The sequence below is a fragment of the Chiloscyllium plagiosum genome, chromosome 13 (genome assembly GCF_004010195.1).
Source record: "Chiloscyllium plagiosum isolate BGI_BamShark_2017 chromosome 13, ASM401019v2, whole genome shotgun sequence".
Taxonomy (NCBI): Eukaryota; Metazoa; Chordata; class Chondrichthyes; order Orectolobiformes; family Hemiscylliidae; genus Chiloscyllium; species Chiloscyllium plagiosum.
Genome location: NC_057722.1, coordinates 38,082,248 through 38,100,190, shown reverse-complemented (window position 1 = coordinate 38,100,190; position 17,943 = coordinate 38,082,248). Strand labels below are relative to the sequence as shown.

The following is a 17,943-nucleotide window of genomic DNA, read 5'->3' as shown; positions in this document are numbered from 1 at the left end:
GTGGGCTGATAACACAGGTATTGAAACTGTTTCCACTAGTGGGGGGAGTTTCAAACCTGCTGCCTCCAATCCCCAGAATGGATTTCCCTAACTTCACAACCACATCAATGGCCCCTGATAACACCCCTTGACTTTCATTCAGCTGAACCTTAGGACTCACTGTGCCTACTCATCTGACCAACTTGGATGGTCAGCTCTGACTGATGTAACACTGGACCCCTGAGTGGTCTATGTGCATCAACTGATTGACTGTGCCTTCCCCAAACTAGTTGCACCATGCACATCTAACTTCCTGGATTGCAGTGGTATGGAACTGTTGTAACCCTGAATGCCCTAACCTGTTGATTGACCATTTGAACATCAAACATTGTCCTTGGTTAAACATGCTGGGAACACCTGACTGAATGATACGTATCTTGGTTTACTTCCCTGAGAGTTTGAGACATGGCCATTTGTTTGAAAAACATGTGTTTGTTGTGTACGCTATCAGGAAATTGTGCAAGTGTGAGATTGATGCAACAAAATGTCCAGTCTCTTGATAGATGATTGCTGACAGTGACAAATTACTCGGTTTTGTGTCTGCGCTAAAAGGCAAGGCAAGGTTGAAATACTGTGAGCCTTTAAGTTCTGGCTGGACAGGAAAAGCACAAAAAGAACCAAGCAGGCACAATGCAAGTGAGTGCTAAGAGAGTGAGCAAGGTTCCCTAAGATGAAAGAAGAATTATTGCAACTTATAAAGTGAATATTAAGTGAAGGAAAATGGATTTAAAAGTTTGATGAAAAAGCATGGAACAGCTCTTCCAATACTTAAGCAAATGTTTAATGGTCTGAGCAGCAAAATGTATTATTTTTGAAGTCCTCCTTTACTTTGCTATGGAGTTCTAATAGGCTCTGAGCCTGCTTAGGATTCTCAACTCTCCCTCTTTGGTGGGAGTCTACTGGAATTGGTGCTGATTTCTGTATGCAAGTTTCCTGGCAGCAGCATTGCAATGGAAAGGTGCCAGTGTATTCCAAAGAGCAGCACTAAAGGGCAGAACTGTCTTGCAGAGGGTCAGAAATCTGCATTGATGATGAATGGAGGCTGGTATATATCCAATATCAACTTCTATGGATGGGGCGGGTTGTGGTTGCTGCTCAAGAGGAATGCCCTGAGATGTTGATGACTGGCGTCCAAGACGAAGAACTAGAGGAGAAAGTGGTGAGCTAGAGTTGCCAGATAACTGGACTGATTTGTCAGGAACTGTTGCTTTCTGGTTTCTATTCAATGGATGAGAGAATGGGAAACTGCCGATAAATGAGGGAGATTACCAAGTAATGAGATGTGAATGCATGCAAGTCATCCCCTTGCCACTCACTAATGAGAGTTTTTCTCACCATTCAACACTTGGTTTGATTTCAACATTGAGAAGCTCCTCACTGTTTACTGCACATGATTTTCAAAACTTTCTTACCAATGCCTGTGTTTTGCAGGTGTTGGGAAGTTCCCAACATATGTCAGAGGTTCAAACCACCAAGAATACTTCAATCTAGAGTTAGCAATCTGAGTTAACTGCAAATTGAACCTCAGTGTTAAAATAAAATTATTTTGTACTGACACGAACATTGTAGTTAACAATACTTTTTAAATTCTTTTTCTGCTTTTAAAAATTGTACAAAGTCTTCTAGCTTCAGTGCATTGTATAAAATAACGCTCCTAGTGAAAATGAGCCAAAAGTTTTGATTTAGCAGTTGAATCACTGCTTTTATGTCTTTATATATTGTTGTCCTAAATTATGTTCCTCATTTCTTTCAGATAGAGTAAATATTGTTCTTGAAATAAATTAGATAATTAAACACAACTTATTTGTAATCCCTCCATGGTAGTTAAGATTCCCAAGCAATTTTAACAAGTCTAGGATTTGAACACTAAATGCTTCCTTTCTGCAATTTTTATTTCTTGTTTTTCAGCATTTTCAGGACATGACTCAACTTATCAGCATTTAAATCTGAAATAATAATATGGGCACATTTTTTGCTTATGTCAGTCAGAGGTATGCCCTTTGGAATGTACGTGTGCATGGGATTAACGATTCTATTCCAAAGGGTATCTCAGAGACTATTTTAAAACAATGACAGAAAATTTGGATGAACAGGTAACATTGTAAGTCTATCATTTTACTGAGAATAATAGAAACATGGAATAAAGCCTTCAAATTAAACAAAACAAAAACATCCAGAACAGGGATTTTAAACTCCTTCATGAAGAATGTCATTTTGTTCTGATACAAAACCAAATCTAATCATTTTAAATGCAGTTACATCTAGAATCAGTTGGAGTGTTGTTTTGTGAATTAGCCTTATGTAGACTACACAGACAGAAACTGAAAACAGTCAAAATTGAGAATTTATCAGATCATATATTCCAAAACAGCTCGATAAATTATATAAAAATATGCCCCCACCCATGAAGAAGATTTACATGCAATTAAATTAGCAGCCTATATTTAATATAATCAGCATGTGTGCACAAATGCTTTAATCTTAGCCGACTTAGCTGGCCAAAGGTTCAGTCAGAATGAACCATGAAAGTAGCAAAGGAAATGGTTTTCCAGTTGGTAGGAATTGCATGAGGATTTGCTTCAGTGCTGTACAATTCCAATGAACAAATAAAGATGGTATTCTGAAACACTGAGTTGTAAAGTTATTATGTAACAGGATAGTATTAATTAATGAAGGCAGCTCAGTTAGCAGCAAAAATAATATGATTGAATTTTACATGTAGCTTGAAGGAGAGAGGGGTGGGTCCAAGACGTTTATTTCAAAACTTAAGAGGAATTATGAGGGCATGTAAACAGAGTTGGCTACATTGAATTAGATTGAAGAGCAAGTCAATAGTGATGCAGCAGGAGACATTTTGGGGAATATTTCAGAATACACAGAATAGACACATTTCAATGCATAAGAACAATTCCAAGAGTTGGACCCACAACCCGTGGTTAATTAGATAAGCTGAAGGTAGTAACAGACTGAAAGAAATAAATATAGAATTGTGCAATGACAGGTAGCATTTCAGGAGATTGACAGAATATACAAAACAGTAAAGAATGACTAAAAAATTAATAGTTTGGGAATAGTTACAATACAAAAGAAAGATCATCAAAAATATAAAACAGATGGAAACAGTTTCCATAAATAATAGAGTTAACAAAGTGAGTGTTGTTCCTGTAGACAGAATCTGGAGAATTACACATAGTAAATAAAGAGATGGTCAATGAATTGAACAGGTGTTTTGCATTGGTCTTCTCTGTGGAGGAAACAAGAAATGTCTCAGAAGTTGCTATAAATCAGGAAATGGAAGGGAGAAACTCAGGAGAATTACAATCACCAGAGCAGAGGTACTGAGCAAATTGTTGAAGCTGCGTGCTGATGAATGCTCAGCTCTGTTGGATCTCATCTGATGGTCTTAAAGGAAGTGGCAAGTGGGAGAGTTAAGGTGTTGGTTTCAATTTTACAAAACTCTCCAAGCTCACTGAAGGCTCACATGGGATTAGGAAGTAGCAAATGCCACACTTCTATTCAGTAAGAGGGAGGCAAAATGTAGGAAACTATGGGCATGTTTGCTTAGCATCTGCCAAAGAGCTGGAAAATATTAAAAGCTATTACTAAACATGTTACAGTAGGATACTTTAACAATTTCAAGGCAACTAACATGGTTTTGTGAAAGGAAAATCAAGTTGAACCACTCAACTGGTTATAAGAGGAAATAACATATGCTGTGGATAAAGGGGAATCAGGGGATGCACTATACTTAGTTTTCAAGGAGGCATTCAAGGTTATTGCAGAAATATAAAGCTCATGGTGTAGGGGGAAGGACATTAGTATGGATTGAAAATTTCCTGGCTAACAGGAAGTAGAGAATAGGAAAAAAAGGATCTTTCTCAAATTATAGAGATTTAACAAATCATCTTAACAACAGAGATCAGTCTGAGATCACAACTGTTTACAGTTTATAAAAGTTGTTTGGTTGAAGGGTTAGAAGGTATGGTTGTCAAATCTTCCGAAGACATCAAGATAGGTCAGAAAGGAAGTTGGTAAGAGGACATAAGGAGCCTATGAAAATGTATAGATATGCTTTGTGAATGGACAAAGATCAGGAAAATGAGTAGAAATGTTGAAAAAAAATTGAAATTGATTATTTTGGTAGGAAGACTAAAAATAAATCCTATTATATGAATGTGAGAGAGTACAGAGCTATGAGATCAGAGGAATCTGGAAGTCCTAGTGCAAGTATCACAAAGGTTCAGTATTCAGTTACAGCAAGTAACTGGGAAAGCAAATAAAATGTAACTCATTGCAAGGGAAATTCAATACAAAGGCAGAGACGTTATGCTTCAGGTACACAGGGCATTAGAGAGACCATATCTGAAGTACTATGTACAGTATTGTTAATTTTATTTAAGTTATGGTGTAAATGTGTGGCAAAGGGTCAGAGAAGGTTTACCAACTAATGTTGGAATGGGTGAATAGCCTCAAGAAGCAGCATTGGGCAGGCTAGTCTTGATCCTGCTGGGGTTCAGAAGGGTAAAAAGTGGCTTGATTGAAACTTGAGAGTTCTTGACAGGCTAGATGTGGAGAGATGAGGTTTACTTTGAGAAAATCTAAAACTGAGGGTTACAGTTCAAGAATAAAGGGTCAACTGTTTAATACAGAGAAATGGAACTCTTTCAGAGGGTTGAGAGTCTTTGGAACTCTCTTCCTGAAAAGACAGTGGAATCAGTGTCCTTAAATATTTTTAAGGCAGAGATGGATATATGATTGTAGTCAAGAGGGTGAAAGGTTGCTTGGGGTAGATGACAATACGGATTTGAGGTCACAATCAGAACAACCATGATCTTATTGAATGATGGAGAAGGCTCAAGGGGCCTGTTCTTAGTTCACACTTTCACATAAAAGGAAAACTTCAGCAAACTTATTAAAAAAAAACAGGTTGTGCTGAATTTTATATCTTTATCATTTGAAATACAACCTTGATTTACTGCTTGAAATGTCATGTAGCACAAACTTGATATTCTGGCAAGAACGTTATAAAAGTTCAGCTCAATCAGTGTCCTGTTGTTTGTCATTGCCATGAACATGATCTTTAAGAAGGAAGAGAAATTAAGAGGTAGAACATCTTGTTCAAATGTCAATTTAAAGAAATAACTGAAACCTTTCTGTAATGCATTTCTCCTTGCAACGTAACAGGAGGGAATAGAAGATTTAAGATTTCTTCTGAGCAGAAATATAAAATTTTTTTAAATATTAAAGCTATCCAGGTTTTTATTCATGTTCCTAACTCAGACAATTCAATAGAAATAATTACATCTGTACTTCATTGCCCTTGAAGATAACAATCATTGCAACGAACATACAAAAGACCACCAGCTGGTAGGACTGTCAGCCAAATTTAACCCCACCATCAGGGCCAGTGTCATCTCAATAGCAGCACTGAAGCTTAAAGTCATGGATTAAGAGATTGAGCATAAAATCTAGGAAGACTCCATCCCAAAATTAGCTTCATGGCACTACTTTTAAGAAAAAACAAGGAAGATGGTCTCAGGATCTTGGCTAATATTTATTTTTCAACTAACACCAATAAAAGGAGTACTTAGTTATTGTCATATTGCGGTTTGTGGGAGTTTGTCGTGGTGAAATCAACTGTGTTTCTTATTTTACAAAATGACTAAAACTCAAAAATACTACATTGGCTGGAAAACGCTTGGATATATTCTGATATCTTTAACAGGCTTTTCTTGCTATAAAAAAAATCTATTCTTAGGCTCATAACAACAAAATAATCATCCATAATAGAGGTTATTGCAGATTTGCGCAGTTTGTTATGGATAGTGATCCTGCAACAGATGGAATAAATCAAAGTTTGTAGCCCTGCCTAGCCAGTTCTGAATGATACCAGGAAATTAAACAACTAATAGGATGAGCAAAGCTCCATAAACGTCACCATCCTTTATGATGGAGAACCTAGTATAAAAGACAAGGATGCATTTGCAGCCATCCTTGACCAAAACAGCAAAATAGAGGATCCATTTTCTCCAGAGGCCCTTGCTGTCATATATGCCAGTTTTCAGCCAATTGATTGACTGCAAAATATTAAGAAATTACTGAAGGCACTAGTCACAGAAAGGGCTATGGGCCCTGAAAACATTCCAGTTATAGTACTGAGATTGTGCTCCAGGGTTAGTCATGCCTCAAGCTAAGCTGCTCCAGTCAAGCTACAAAGCTGACACATACCCAACAATATGGAAAATTGCTGCAGTGCGCATGGTCCTGGTAACAGGACATTGATGCTGGTCCCAATTCAGGCTTTGTGGGGCCCAGTGTCACATCTAGTCAGAAGACTACAAGAAATAGGAGCAGGAGTAGACCATGTGGCCCATTGAGCTTGTTCCACCATTTATTATGGCTGGCCTTGGACCTCAACTCCAGTTTCTACCCATTCACCATCTCCCTAAATTCTCCGAGACACCAAATATCTGTCACATCATCCTTAAATTTATTCAATAATGAAAACTCTAAACCCTTTGGGGTGCAGGGTTTCAAAGATTTACAATCCTTTTAGTAAAGACATTTCATCTACCCCATCAAGCTCCCTCAGAATCTTTTACATTTTACTATTGTTATTTGTTCATGAAATGTGAGCATCACTGGCTGGGCCATCATCTACAGCCATTCCGAATTGCACTGGAGAAGGTGATGATGAGGTGCCTTCCTGAACTGATGCAGTGTGCTTTAGGGTATAGGCATAGTCATAATGTTGCTAGGAAGGGAGTTCCAGGATTTTGATCCAGGGACAGTGAAGGAACAGTCCTATGTCTGGATGGTGTGTGGCTTGCAGGGTGTGTTGCAGCTGCTGCCCTTGTCCTTCTAAATGTTAGAGGTTGCAGTTTGGGGGATATTATCTAAAGAATCTGGATGGATTTACTGTACTGTGTCCAACAGATGATACACAGTGCTGCCATGCATGATGGATGTGGTGCCAATGAAGCAAATGCTTTGTCCTTGATGGTGATGAATTCTTCATTTTTTTTGGAGTAGTATTCTTCCCAAGAAAGTGGAATGTATTCGATCACATGCCTGTCTTGTAGATGGTGAGCAGGCATTGGAGAGACAGAATTTCCAGCCCTTGATCTGTTCTTGTAGCCACAGTATCTATCTGGCTGGTCCAGTTCAGGATTGACTTTGTGGTTTCCCCAAGGGATGAGGATCGTATCCTCCATTGATAAAATGTCAGTGACAGTGTGTATAGTCCATTAATTTGTTAATTATTAGCCACTTTTTTTGTTCAAATGGCTGTGGAGTGGGAAGGCTGCACCATCTTCCCTACTATTGGGAAGGTGGTATGTTGGGGTAAGACTACAGGTATTCCACTCTTGCTCAACCAGCCCATATTATACTCCACCTTCCTCCCTTTTCCTCATCCCGATTTCCCTTGCCCTTTAGCCTGTTTCCAGAGGGTTGGAAAAATTCAGCCCAACCTGTCCACAAAAAAAACACAACAAATTCAATCTGCCCCATTTCTCTACTCCTAACCCAGAAACAAAGTGTTTCTGAGATGGACTTGCACTGCTACGATTTACTCACTGGTTGTACAGCTTTGGTCAAACCATAAACCAGAAACCATAAATCACGATTTACTCACTGGTTGTACAGCTTTGGTCAAACCATAAACCATAAATCAAAGAGCTGAATCCCAGAGAATAAGTGAGAGTGACTATCCTTGACATCAGAAGAGCATTTGACAAACTGCAGCATCGAGGAGAACCAGTAAGATTGAAGTCAGCGAGAGTCAAAGCAACAAAGGCTCATCAGTAGAAGTCATAAAGGAAAATGGCTGTGTCTATTGGAGGTCAATCATCTCAGGTCTAGGACATAACATTAGGAATTCCTAATGGTATGCCCTTGGCCCAATCATCTTTAACTGCAGCCTCAATTACCTTCCAATGCAAAGCCAGAGGTGGAATTCTCAGTGATTATTACACAGTGTTCATAACTTCTCAGGTACTGATGCAACATGCACAACATTCAACATTCTTTTCTCACTTCCAAACCCACAAATCATTTTAATCAATTAATAAATCTCTGACATCTGTCACCTACTGCATGATGCAATCAAGCACATATTTTCCTAAACTTAACTTGCATCATTCCCAAGGGGATTATTCCTTACATGACCAAATCCATTCCTCAATCATTTCCAACATGCTTTCCCTTTCCTCTGGCATCTTACGATGCAAGCACAGGGAATGCAACATCTGCCTTTTCACATCTTTCCTTCTATTGTCCAAGGCATCAAGCAGAATAAGTGAAGCTGCAATTTTGTCAATCTAATCTATAGTGTTTGCAGCTTATATTTCAATATCCTCCACTCTAGAATGACCAAATATAGACTAGGTGACCACTTTATGGAACATTTCAGTTCAGTATGTAAACGTGACCCTGAGATTCCAGTCATTTATCATTTTAATTTTCCATATAGATCTGCCATTTCTATCCTTGGTCTGCTGCAATATTCCAAGGAAGCTCAATACATACTAGTAATGGCACTTCACCTTTCAATTAGACACTTTTATGCTCAATATCAATAATCATAATTTTCATCACCAGTTTTTTTCTTGTTGTTTGTTTTGGTCTCCCATCTTTCTTTTATTTCCTTCACTTTACATTCAGATTGCTGCTATCATGTCATCCACACCTCCGTGAAACATATCTTTTGTCTCATTAATATTCCCTCTGGCCTTGTACCATGAAATATTTTGTCATTTAATCTTTCCTGCCTGTTACCCGATCACATCATTTTTGTTTAACCCTGATTTCCAGATTCAGGTTGTTTAAATGTATTTTAAATTCACTTAAAATTGCACTTTGGTTCTACTTAGGTGAAACTTAATTTATATTGCTTGACAGTTTCTCCATTTCACTTGAAAGAGTGTTTGGAACCTTGATGAGAAAAGACTGGAGATAAAAGGATGAGTGTTGCATCTTCTGCACTTGCACAGCACATGCCACTGAACATGGTTCACTGTATCTCCGATACTTTGTAAACAAGATTTGATGCTATCTTTGATTTCAATCACATGTTGTGTCAAATTGAAGACTTGTAAGTTAGTAATATTCCGTACCAAAGCAATGAAGGGAAAAATAAAGAGAATATTTTACATTCATGCCACACAAATGTGAGGCAATGATCATCTCCAATAAGAGAATCAAACTCTCTCCCCTTGACATTCAACAACATTATCAACACTGAATCCCACACAACCAACTTCTTGGGGGATTACCACTACAAAGAAAATGAACTGGAAGAGCCATATAAATGTACTCAGTACATAAGTGTATCAAAGACCAGGAATTATGAGGTGAGTAAATCACCTTCTGACTTCTCACAGCCCATCTACAAGGTATAAGTGTGATCGGCAAGGTATAAATCAGGAGTGAAATGGACTCATCCCTGGATGAGTTCAGCTGCAAGAACACTGAAGAAAGCCATCATAGTCCACAACAATGCAACCTTCTTGCCAACGTTCTTATTACTGTTCAAATCTGCAATTTCTACCATCTTCAACATGAAGGGCAACTGATGCTGGAAATGTGATGAGCTGCAAATGTTTCTTCCAAGTCACACATTGTACTGACTTACAACTACATCAGCATCCCTTCTCTGCCAATGGGTCAAAATCCTGGAATTCCCTTTTTAGTAGTACCCTGAGCGTGTATCAAGTGAGGTTCTGTGTCTCAAGAGGAAAACTTAACGCCAACCTTCTTGAGAAATTAGAGATGTGTAATACATGCTGACCATGCTAGTGATGCTCACATGCCATTAATGGATATGTTTAAAGAAAAATAATCAGGAAATATCTGCGACAACAGCATTTATTTATAGGAACTACCAGATAAATAATGATGGAAGTCCAACTAATGTGTCTTTTACCAACTCAGTGCTCACCTAATAATAATGGAATTGTCAACTAATCATATCAACTATCAATTACATCTGGCTCTGTTGTAGACTAATGTGCTGAAAACCCAAGTGGTAGAAAGCTTTGGGAACCATAGTCCAAAACTACATGCTCCTTTCAAGCATGCTGCACTTATCACCTGTCATGGCTGAAATTGCTTGTGTACTGCAGCCTAAAATGTTATTTTCTGAACGAAATCTACCTTATTTGCATTTAAATGAATCAATACTAACTGCTTGCCCTATCTCCTTGGGGAGCTTGTTTCATAGATTGACCGCTTGCTCACTGAAACAAGAGGAGAAAGGGCACCAGTTCCAAAGGTAATGAAGTAATATACATGCAACTTTCTTAAAGAGCTGGTTATTCATGAAAAAAAAATTGGAGTGGACAAAGCACTTCAACTGCTTGACAGATTCAATTTTAATTTAATGGTCATGGTAGAACACACAATTTCTCAAAAGCTCACTTGTGGTACACTTTCCTCTCGGTTAATCATATTTGGTCTAAGTGCTGCACTCAGGGAATCCTGCTGCAGCAAAAATGAAAGGCAGTTAAAAAAAAACATTTTGTAGTTGCAAAGAAATTATTTCATGTGAGCAGGGATGCTGTATAGTACAAAGTACAGCACCAATTACTGTCACACATCCAAAAAGATGACACTGTGCATATCTGATCTTTTAATATAAATTTTCTGTATTTCCTCTCAATCAAGACATGTGATCTGTTATTGAATTGGAAACGACATGCAAAGCACAATTAGAAGAGAAAATACGGACTGAAGCTAGTAAATAAAATAACATTACTGAATAGAAGTTCAATTTCTGTCAGACCTGCAGAATTACTATACATGTTGTATTAAAAATTCATGCAAGTTGGCCTATAATATTAAGTCACCTGGGTTGATGGATCCTTTCACGTAGCCAATTACATTCTGGATTGTTCTATATTCTGAGACTGTTGCCACCTCCAGCCTGATGGTTTTACTGACTGTATTCAAGATAAAACAGAGACATAGTAATAGATCGTAAGAAAAGGTTAAATACACATTGTCAGAAATTCTCAACAAACTTTGGCATTTTGTTAATCCATATCCTGATTTTGTGACCAGTTTTCCAACACAAATTAACACAAGTTAAATCATGAAAATTGTAGACTTGCTAAAGCATCTGAATCAGACCACCACAACAGCACACCTGTTAGCCCTTCTGTGAACAGAGGCATGGAGTAGGACCTTGTCATTTGAAATTAAGTTTCAGTTACATTTTGTTCTTCTATTTTAATGAAGTTTTTTTTCCTGCTTTTATAATGCAGATGGTTCATGTTTGCTTTGTTCAAAATATCACCTTCCCATTATTCAGAGAGTGACATTCCTCTACGATGTGCAGGTACAGCCAAGTCTGTGGCACCACTGGTGGCTCGGGTGCACAGTGGGGGAAGAACAAGACTGGAACAACAATAGTGGTAGGATTCAAGATTGAGAGGAGGGCATGAAGTTTGCAGATGATACAAAAATTGCTGCTTGGTTGAAGAAGAAAACTATAGACTCTCGGAAGGTATCAATGGACTAGTTAAGCTGGTCAATCATGGCAAATGGAGTTCAACCTGGAACATGAGAAATCATTCATTTGGAAAAAGCAGGCAAGGTGAGAGAATACACAAGAAATAGTTGGATGCTGAAAAGTATAGAGAAATAGAGGGTATGTTCACAGATTCTTGAAGTGGCTGCAACAGGTACATAAGGCATTCAAGAATACTAGTTATTACTAACCAACGCACAGAATATAACAGCTGGGATGTTGTGACAGAACTGTTGTAATGTGCACTCAAATTTACAAGATGTTTATATTTTCAATATATCTTAACTTGCAGTTAAAAAAAGAATTACAGATAAACACCTCAGCTCAGACTCATGCACATGTGATCCAATTGCCATAGGGAGAGAAATTAAAAACATAAACCTAATGAAGTTGGGTGGCAGTTTTAACACCTTGTCACAGTATCCTGAAAAGAAAAATATACCTACTCTTTGAGACACAGAGCTAGTGACACCACTATTGTGGGAGAGCAGAGGGGAACTGCTTTTGGTTTAATGACCAAAGATAATGTCCTTGAGAATTCAGTTTTTGTTCAAAATGAAAGGAACAAAACAGATGGGGAATTCAGAAACTTAAGGAACAGATGATCACCTGCCAGGTGATAACTGTATCTAGGAATGGGATAACTGTCTAAGGACACCAAGTTTTAACCTGGCATAACAGGGGGAGGTGAAGCTGTGGGACTGTTCCTGTGATAATGCATATCAGCAAAAGCATTACATTGCATCAAAATGACAGGTTTTGGTTCTGTTAGTGAATAGGAAATTTACCTTTTTTAATTGGCCTATTAACGTCAGAACTTTGGCACGTTATTGCAGCAAAAATATTTTAAAATTGAAATCTCAGGCAATGATTTACTTCTGTTGGTCATTTAGCATACTCATCTCTTTTTGTTATTATCAGATTCTACCAGGACAATAATGGCATAAAAATTACTAGCTCGACCACAGATGGAATATGAGAAATAGTTCCGGCTCCCAAAATACAGAAAATATATGATTGCAATAGAGAGAAGGAACAGAAAAGATTTGCGAGGATGTTACTTGGACCAGATAATTTTAGTTATGCAGAAAGATTGGATGCGCTAGGAATATTTACTTTGGAACAGAGGAAATCATGGGGAGACCATTTGAAGTTGATAAAACTGAGGGCTCTCGATAGAGTGGCTGGGGAAGTGTTATTCCCCTAGGTTAAGGGCTCCATAACTAGGAGTCATAGATTTAGGGTAAAAGATGGGAAATTTTGAATAGATTTGATCAGCAATTCTTTCATTCCGAGGGTGGTGCAAGTCTGGAGCCTGCTGCCTGAAAAAGTGATAGAGGCAGAACATTTCCGAACATTTACAAAGTACTTGGATATGCACTGAAGTGCCATCCCTTGAAATGTTTTGGACCAAGAGCTGCAAAGTGGACTTGGGCTGGAGAGCTCCTTCTGCACTCTAAGTTTCCATGCTTTCTATAATAAAGGTGCCTTGCAACCACTGAGTTCAAATAAGCGGTTTGACTTTTGAAGTTCCAGAGATGTGGATGTCATAATAAGCTTTTTTTTTAAAAAAAGGACCCTGTTCTGTATTTCCCAGAAAGATTTTGTGGGTGAATAGTTAAAATGCTGTTCATGTAAAGTGATACTTTCAGGATGCACTGCAGCTCCAATGTATAAAATAGCTGGCTTTTAACATTTTCAGACAGCAGCAATCAGTTCATTTAATTGCTGTCTCATATCTGTACTTTAAGGCACTGTCAATCAAGTAGCATTTCAATCAGAAGTAGTATTCACTGATTGACAGCTTACAGCTGGCCTGAACAATATCACAGCTCTTCCACCCCGGCTCACATTGTCATGGGAACAAAGCTTCTGCTGTTATTAAAAGTTAATATAAACAATTAATGTGGGAACACTTATTTTGAATTGCATTTAAATGAAAAAAGAAATAACTTTTTTGCTTATTAACTTGTTGTTTTTTGCAAACAAATAATTGTCCTGGCTATGTAGAAGGGGTAACAGTGAAGCCCTGTGGGCTTACCGTTATATATGTCCAAATTGACAGAAATGTTTGTCACCAGCAATGAATTAAACACTTATAACTGAAAGTTCCAGGTTCAGACCTTTTGCTGTTCAGTAACAATCCACCAGCTGATTGCTTAACAAAAAACACAATTGTTTTTTTCTGCTCACATGTCTCCTACATACCCTGTAGCCGTATAGTGAGTGAACATCAAAATGGCTTTCTGGTAATAGCAAGTTTCAGAGCAGAAAGCTGCAGTAAGTCAATTTCCAAGTGTGAACTGCTAGTTCTGTTCAATTACTACTGGCTGTTTTAAGATCTGTCCCAATTCAACCAATAAAAAACTAATTCTATCTGAAATATCAACTGGACTCTGATATCAGATAACAAAGTGAAAAGGGCATCATTTCAAAATTAACAGCTACTGAATAAGGCTATTTTGCTTTGCTTAAAAGATTCCCTGTAAGATTCAGAAAGTTGCTTTCCAAAATACATTAACCATGTTAAATGCAAGGATGTACTGATTGCAATGACCACAGATCATAATCTTGGCTCACCAAAGGACAAATCAAACTTTAAATAAAAATGATGACATACAGCCAAAGTTGAGTGCAGGCATAAATTCAGTGGCTGCCTGGAGAGAGTCAGTCTGGAATGTCACACTTGACCAAGTGTCAAAGAAGGGAGAGGAGAAAGTGAGGTCTGCAGACGCTGGAGATCAAAGCTGAAACTTTATTGCTGGAACAGCACAGCAGGTCAGGCAGCATCTAGGGAACAGAAGATTCGACGTTTCGGGCACATGCCCTTCTTCAGGAATGAGCAGAGAGTGTTCAGCAGGAGAAGATAAAAGGTAGGGAGGAGGGACTTGGAGGAGGGGCGTTGGAAATGTGATAGGTGGAAAGAGGTCAAGGTGAGGGTGATAGGTCGGAGTAGGGTGGAGGCGGAGAGGTCAAGAAGAAGACTGCAGGTCAGGAAGGCGGTGCCGGGCTGGAGGGATTCGGCTGAGACAAGGTGGGGGGAGGGGGGATGAAGAAACTGGTGAAGTCCAAGTTCATCCCCTGTGGTTGGAGGGAACTTGATTCACAAACTGAACTTACAATTGCCTGGGAGTATTTCAGACTGCTTATAAAAGCAGTCTGGGTGGGACACAAATTTTCATCCTCACCTTTTAAGAATACATAAGGAGAGGGGTTAAAAGCGAACTTCCTCCCTTCTCTGTATGGGTTATCGACCAATATGTTGTGCAGGCCACTGCTTTGAAAATATCCATTTAAACATCTATGCACTGCAGGAAAAGAAAAGATCAAAGTATTTTATCTAAGTGCTGTCAGTTAAACTATTGCTAAAAGGAATCAGGACAAAAGTGTTTCAATCAAGCTAGAAAGCCAAATTTCAGTCAACTACCAACATCAACATTACCAGAAACATGCACCACAAATGGCTGCAACGTTCAACTATCTGCTGTTCATGAACAATTCTGACTCTGCTCCCTATTCCTCAAAAAAATCTTTTTAGACTCACTTCTTATTTCTAATCTACGTGCTTGTGTGCTAAATTACTGTTATTTCTTGTCGTTAGTAATTTATAAACTCACTTTTTATTAATTCAAGAAAGCCTGGTTATTTTGGCTCTTTTCAAAACATAAGTTCATTTGGGTCTGGAGAAAGGCATCTACAAGAGAAGAATTTATTTTCAAAATACCTTGTTGTGACCAATGAAGAGTTTGGGTTAGTAACCAAGAGGAGCCAGTTCACCCCTCATAAACTAAGGGAGATGGTTGCAAGTAGCCCATCTGAAACCATAACAAAATTGGGGAACCACGCCCAGTGCATGTTCATAACATGGCTTTGGAGGATTCACATCAGATTCACTAAATCTCTACCGGGGCTTAAAGGCTTAAATTATAAATAGGTTGAAGAAGCAAGGCTTGTATTCCCTCATGCCGCAAATTGAAGGATGATTTCATTAATAAGTATTTAAAAAGAAAGTAATTCAACACGGTGGAAAAAAGGGTTTCTACTATTGGGGAAAAAAGATCAGATATAATCTTAAAAATTGGACAAGCCTATGTCTTCTCCACAAGTTTATGATGGTTGAATTTGTAGAAGATATACATATTCAGATTGTTGTATTTTTGAGTAGGTAAGGGTACTGAGGAATATTGATCAGATGAATAAATTGGGGAGAAGTACAGATCAACCATTGTCCAATGGAATGATGGGACAGACTCAAGGAGCTGAGTGATCTACTCCAGGCTCTACGTGAACTATGTATAAATGCATTCATGAACAGTTAACTCAATTTCTATTTTTAAATACACAAAATGACAGTAGATCTTTCAATCACTCTGTAAAAATTAGACACCTATTATTTGCAGTTAATAAAAAAAACTTAAAAATATACGAACATATAAAATATAGTCATGCAAAGAATACTTTAAAGGGTAATTAAAGGTGCACAGAGAGAATAAAATAAGTTACAACTATGTCAGGTATTTTGCAGTAATAGGGCAGCATAATGTTTTCTCAGTTGAACAATTATAAGAAGGTAGAGATGAAAATACAAACCATTGAAACAGCAATTAGTTTGTAACTGATAAGGAATAAAAGATCATAAATATTCTGAATAAGAATTTCTATCAAACAATGACAAACAGCATGCATTTTCAGGGGTAGCCAAGACTAAACAAAAGACTTTAATCTCAATTTCGAGAGCTCAGAACTAAAACATTTTGAAAGGTACATGATATTTATCCTAGAGTGCAAAGAGTCACAAAGGAGGCTTATAAGGCACCAATAATCATTATGAGGCCATTGGGGATGTATCAGTAGGGAGTTTACAAGATAATATGATGTTCACATCTGAAAAAGACAAAGTCAACCTATTAATCTTACTTCCATACTTTGCAAAATAATTAAGTCAATTCTCAGGAGTAAGTTTGCGAATCATTTGTAAAAATATTGACTTGGTAAACTGTAGTCAACAAGGAATATAATGAGTAAGATCCTCAGTGAGTAGCCCTTGAATGTTTTGAGGAAATAACAATCCAAGTGGAAAAGCCAATGAAATGTTGCTGTTAAATTTCCCAAATCATTTGTAAAATTGCTTGTAAGTTTTACAGAATGTTTTTTATTCTTTAAATTGGCTGTCGTAAAACATGAAATATCAAGCATTGATTATTTGCTGAAGGAGTCAATAGTTTAGTGCTGGAAAAGCATAGCAGGTCAGGCAGCATCCGATAAGCAGGAGAATCGACATTTCAGGCAAAAGCCCTTCATCAGGAATGAGGCTGTGAGTCGAGAGGGGTGGAGAGATAAATGGGAGGGGTGTGGGTTGGGGCTGGGGGGAAGGTAGCTAAGATTGCGATAGATAGATGGAGGTGGGAGATAGATGGAGGTGGGGATAAGGATGATAGGTCAGTCAAGAGGGTGGAGCAGATATGTGGGAAGGAAGATGGACAGGTAGGACAGGTCATGAGGGCGGTGCCGAGTTGGAAGGCTGGAACTGGGATAAGGTGGGGGTTGGGGAAATGAGAAAACTGGTGAAATCCACATTGATACTGTGTGGTTGGTGGGTCCTAAGGCGAAAGATGAAGTGTTCCTCCAGGTGTCAGGTGTAAAGATGTGGCAATGGAGGAGGCCCAGGACCTGCATGTACTTGGGAGGGGGAGTTGAAGTGTTCGGCCGCAGGGCGGTAGGGTGGGTTGGTGTGGGTATCCTGGAGATGTTATCGAAGTAGTCTGCAAGTAGGTGTTCTGTCTCCTCAATGTGGAGGAGACCACATTGGGAGCAATGGATACAGTAAGTGACGTGTGGGTGTGCAGGTAAAACTTTGATGGATGTGGAAGGCTCCTTTGGAGCCTTGGATGGCGGTCTGGTGGGGAGGTGTGGGCACAGGTTTTGCGATTCCTGCAGTAGCAAGAGAAGGTGTCAGGAGGGAAGGGTTGGTTGGTGGGGGGTGTAGACCTGACGAGAGAGTCGTAGATGGAATGGTCTTTACAGAAAGCGCTTAGGGGTGGGGAAGAAAATATATCTCTGGTAGTGGGGTCCGTTTGTAGGTTGCAGAAATGACGGAGGATGATGCGATGTATCTGGAGGTTGGTGGGGTGAAAGGTGAGAACCAGGGTGGTTCTGTCCTTGTTGTGGTTGGAGGGGTGGGGTTTGCAGAAGATGTCGATGTTGAGTCAGTCACTGTTGATGGAGATGGAGAGGCCCAGGAAGGGGAGGGAGGTGACTGAGGTGGTCCAGTTTGTGAGACAAGATTTCCCACACATGAGGCCATGTTGACTATCCCTAATCAATCGTTGCCTTTCCAAAGGACACGTAAATCCTATCACTCAGAATTCCCTTCA

General features: G+C 38.8%; 1 protein-coding gene across 6 annotated transcripts in view; it reads right to left on the bottom strand.

Moving 5' to 3' along the window:
* The window catches only part of LOC122555933 (inactive N-acetylated-alpha-linked acidic dipeptidase-like protein 2), a 941,631-nt gene that overhangs the window by 266,498 nt on the left and 657,190 nt on the right, over positions 1-17,943 (bottom strand). For 4 of the 6 annotated variants that reach the window (XM_043702221.1, XM_043702219.1, XM_043702220.1 and 1 more), the window contains 2 exons: positions 14,758-14,877; positions 10,887-10,979 (listed from right to left, as the gene is read on the bottom strand). The exons of 1 other annotated variant lie outside the window; for it this stretch is intronic. In XM_043702221.1, the coding sequence (XP_043558156.1) occupies positions 10,887-10,979; positions 14,758-14,877 (213 nt within the window). The remainder of the gene's footprint in view (positions 1-10,886; positions 10,980-14,757; positions 14,878-17,943) is intronic. One more of the 6 variants, XM_043702223.1, reaches the window with a different exon arrangement.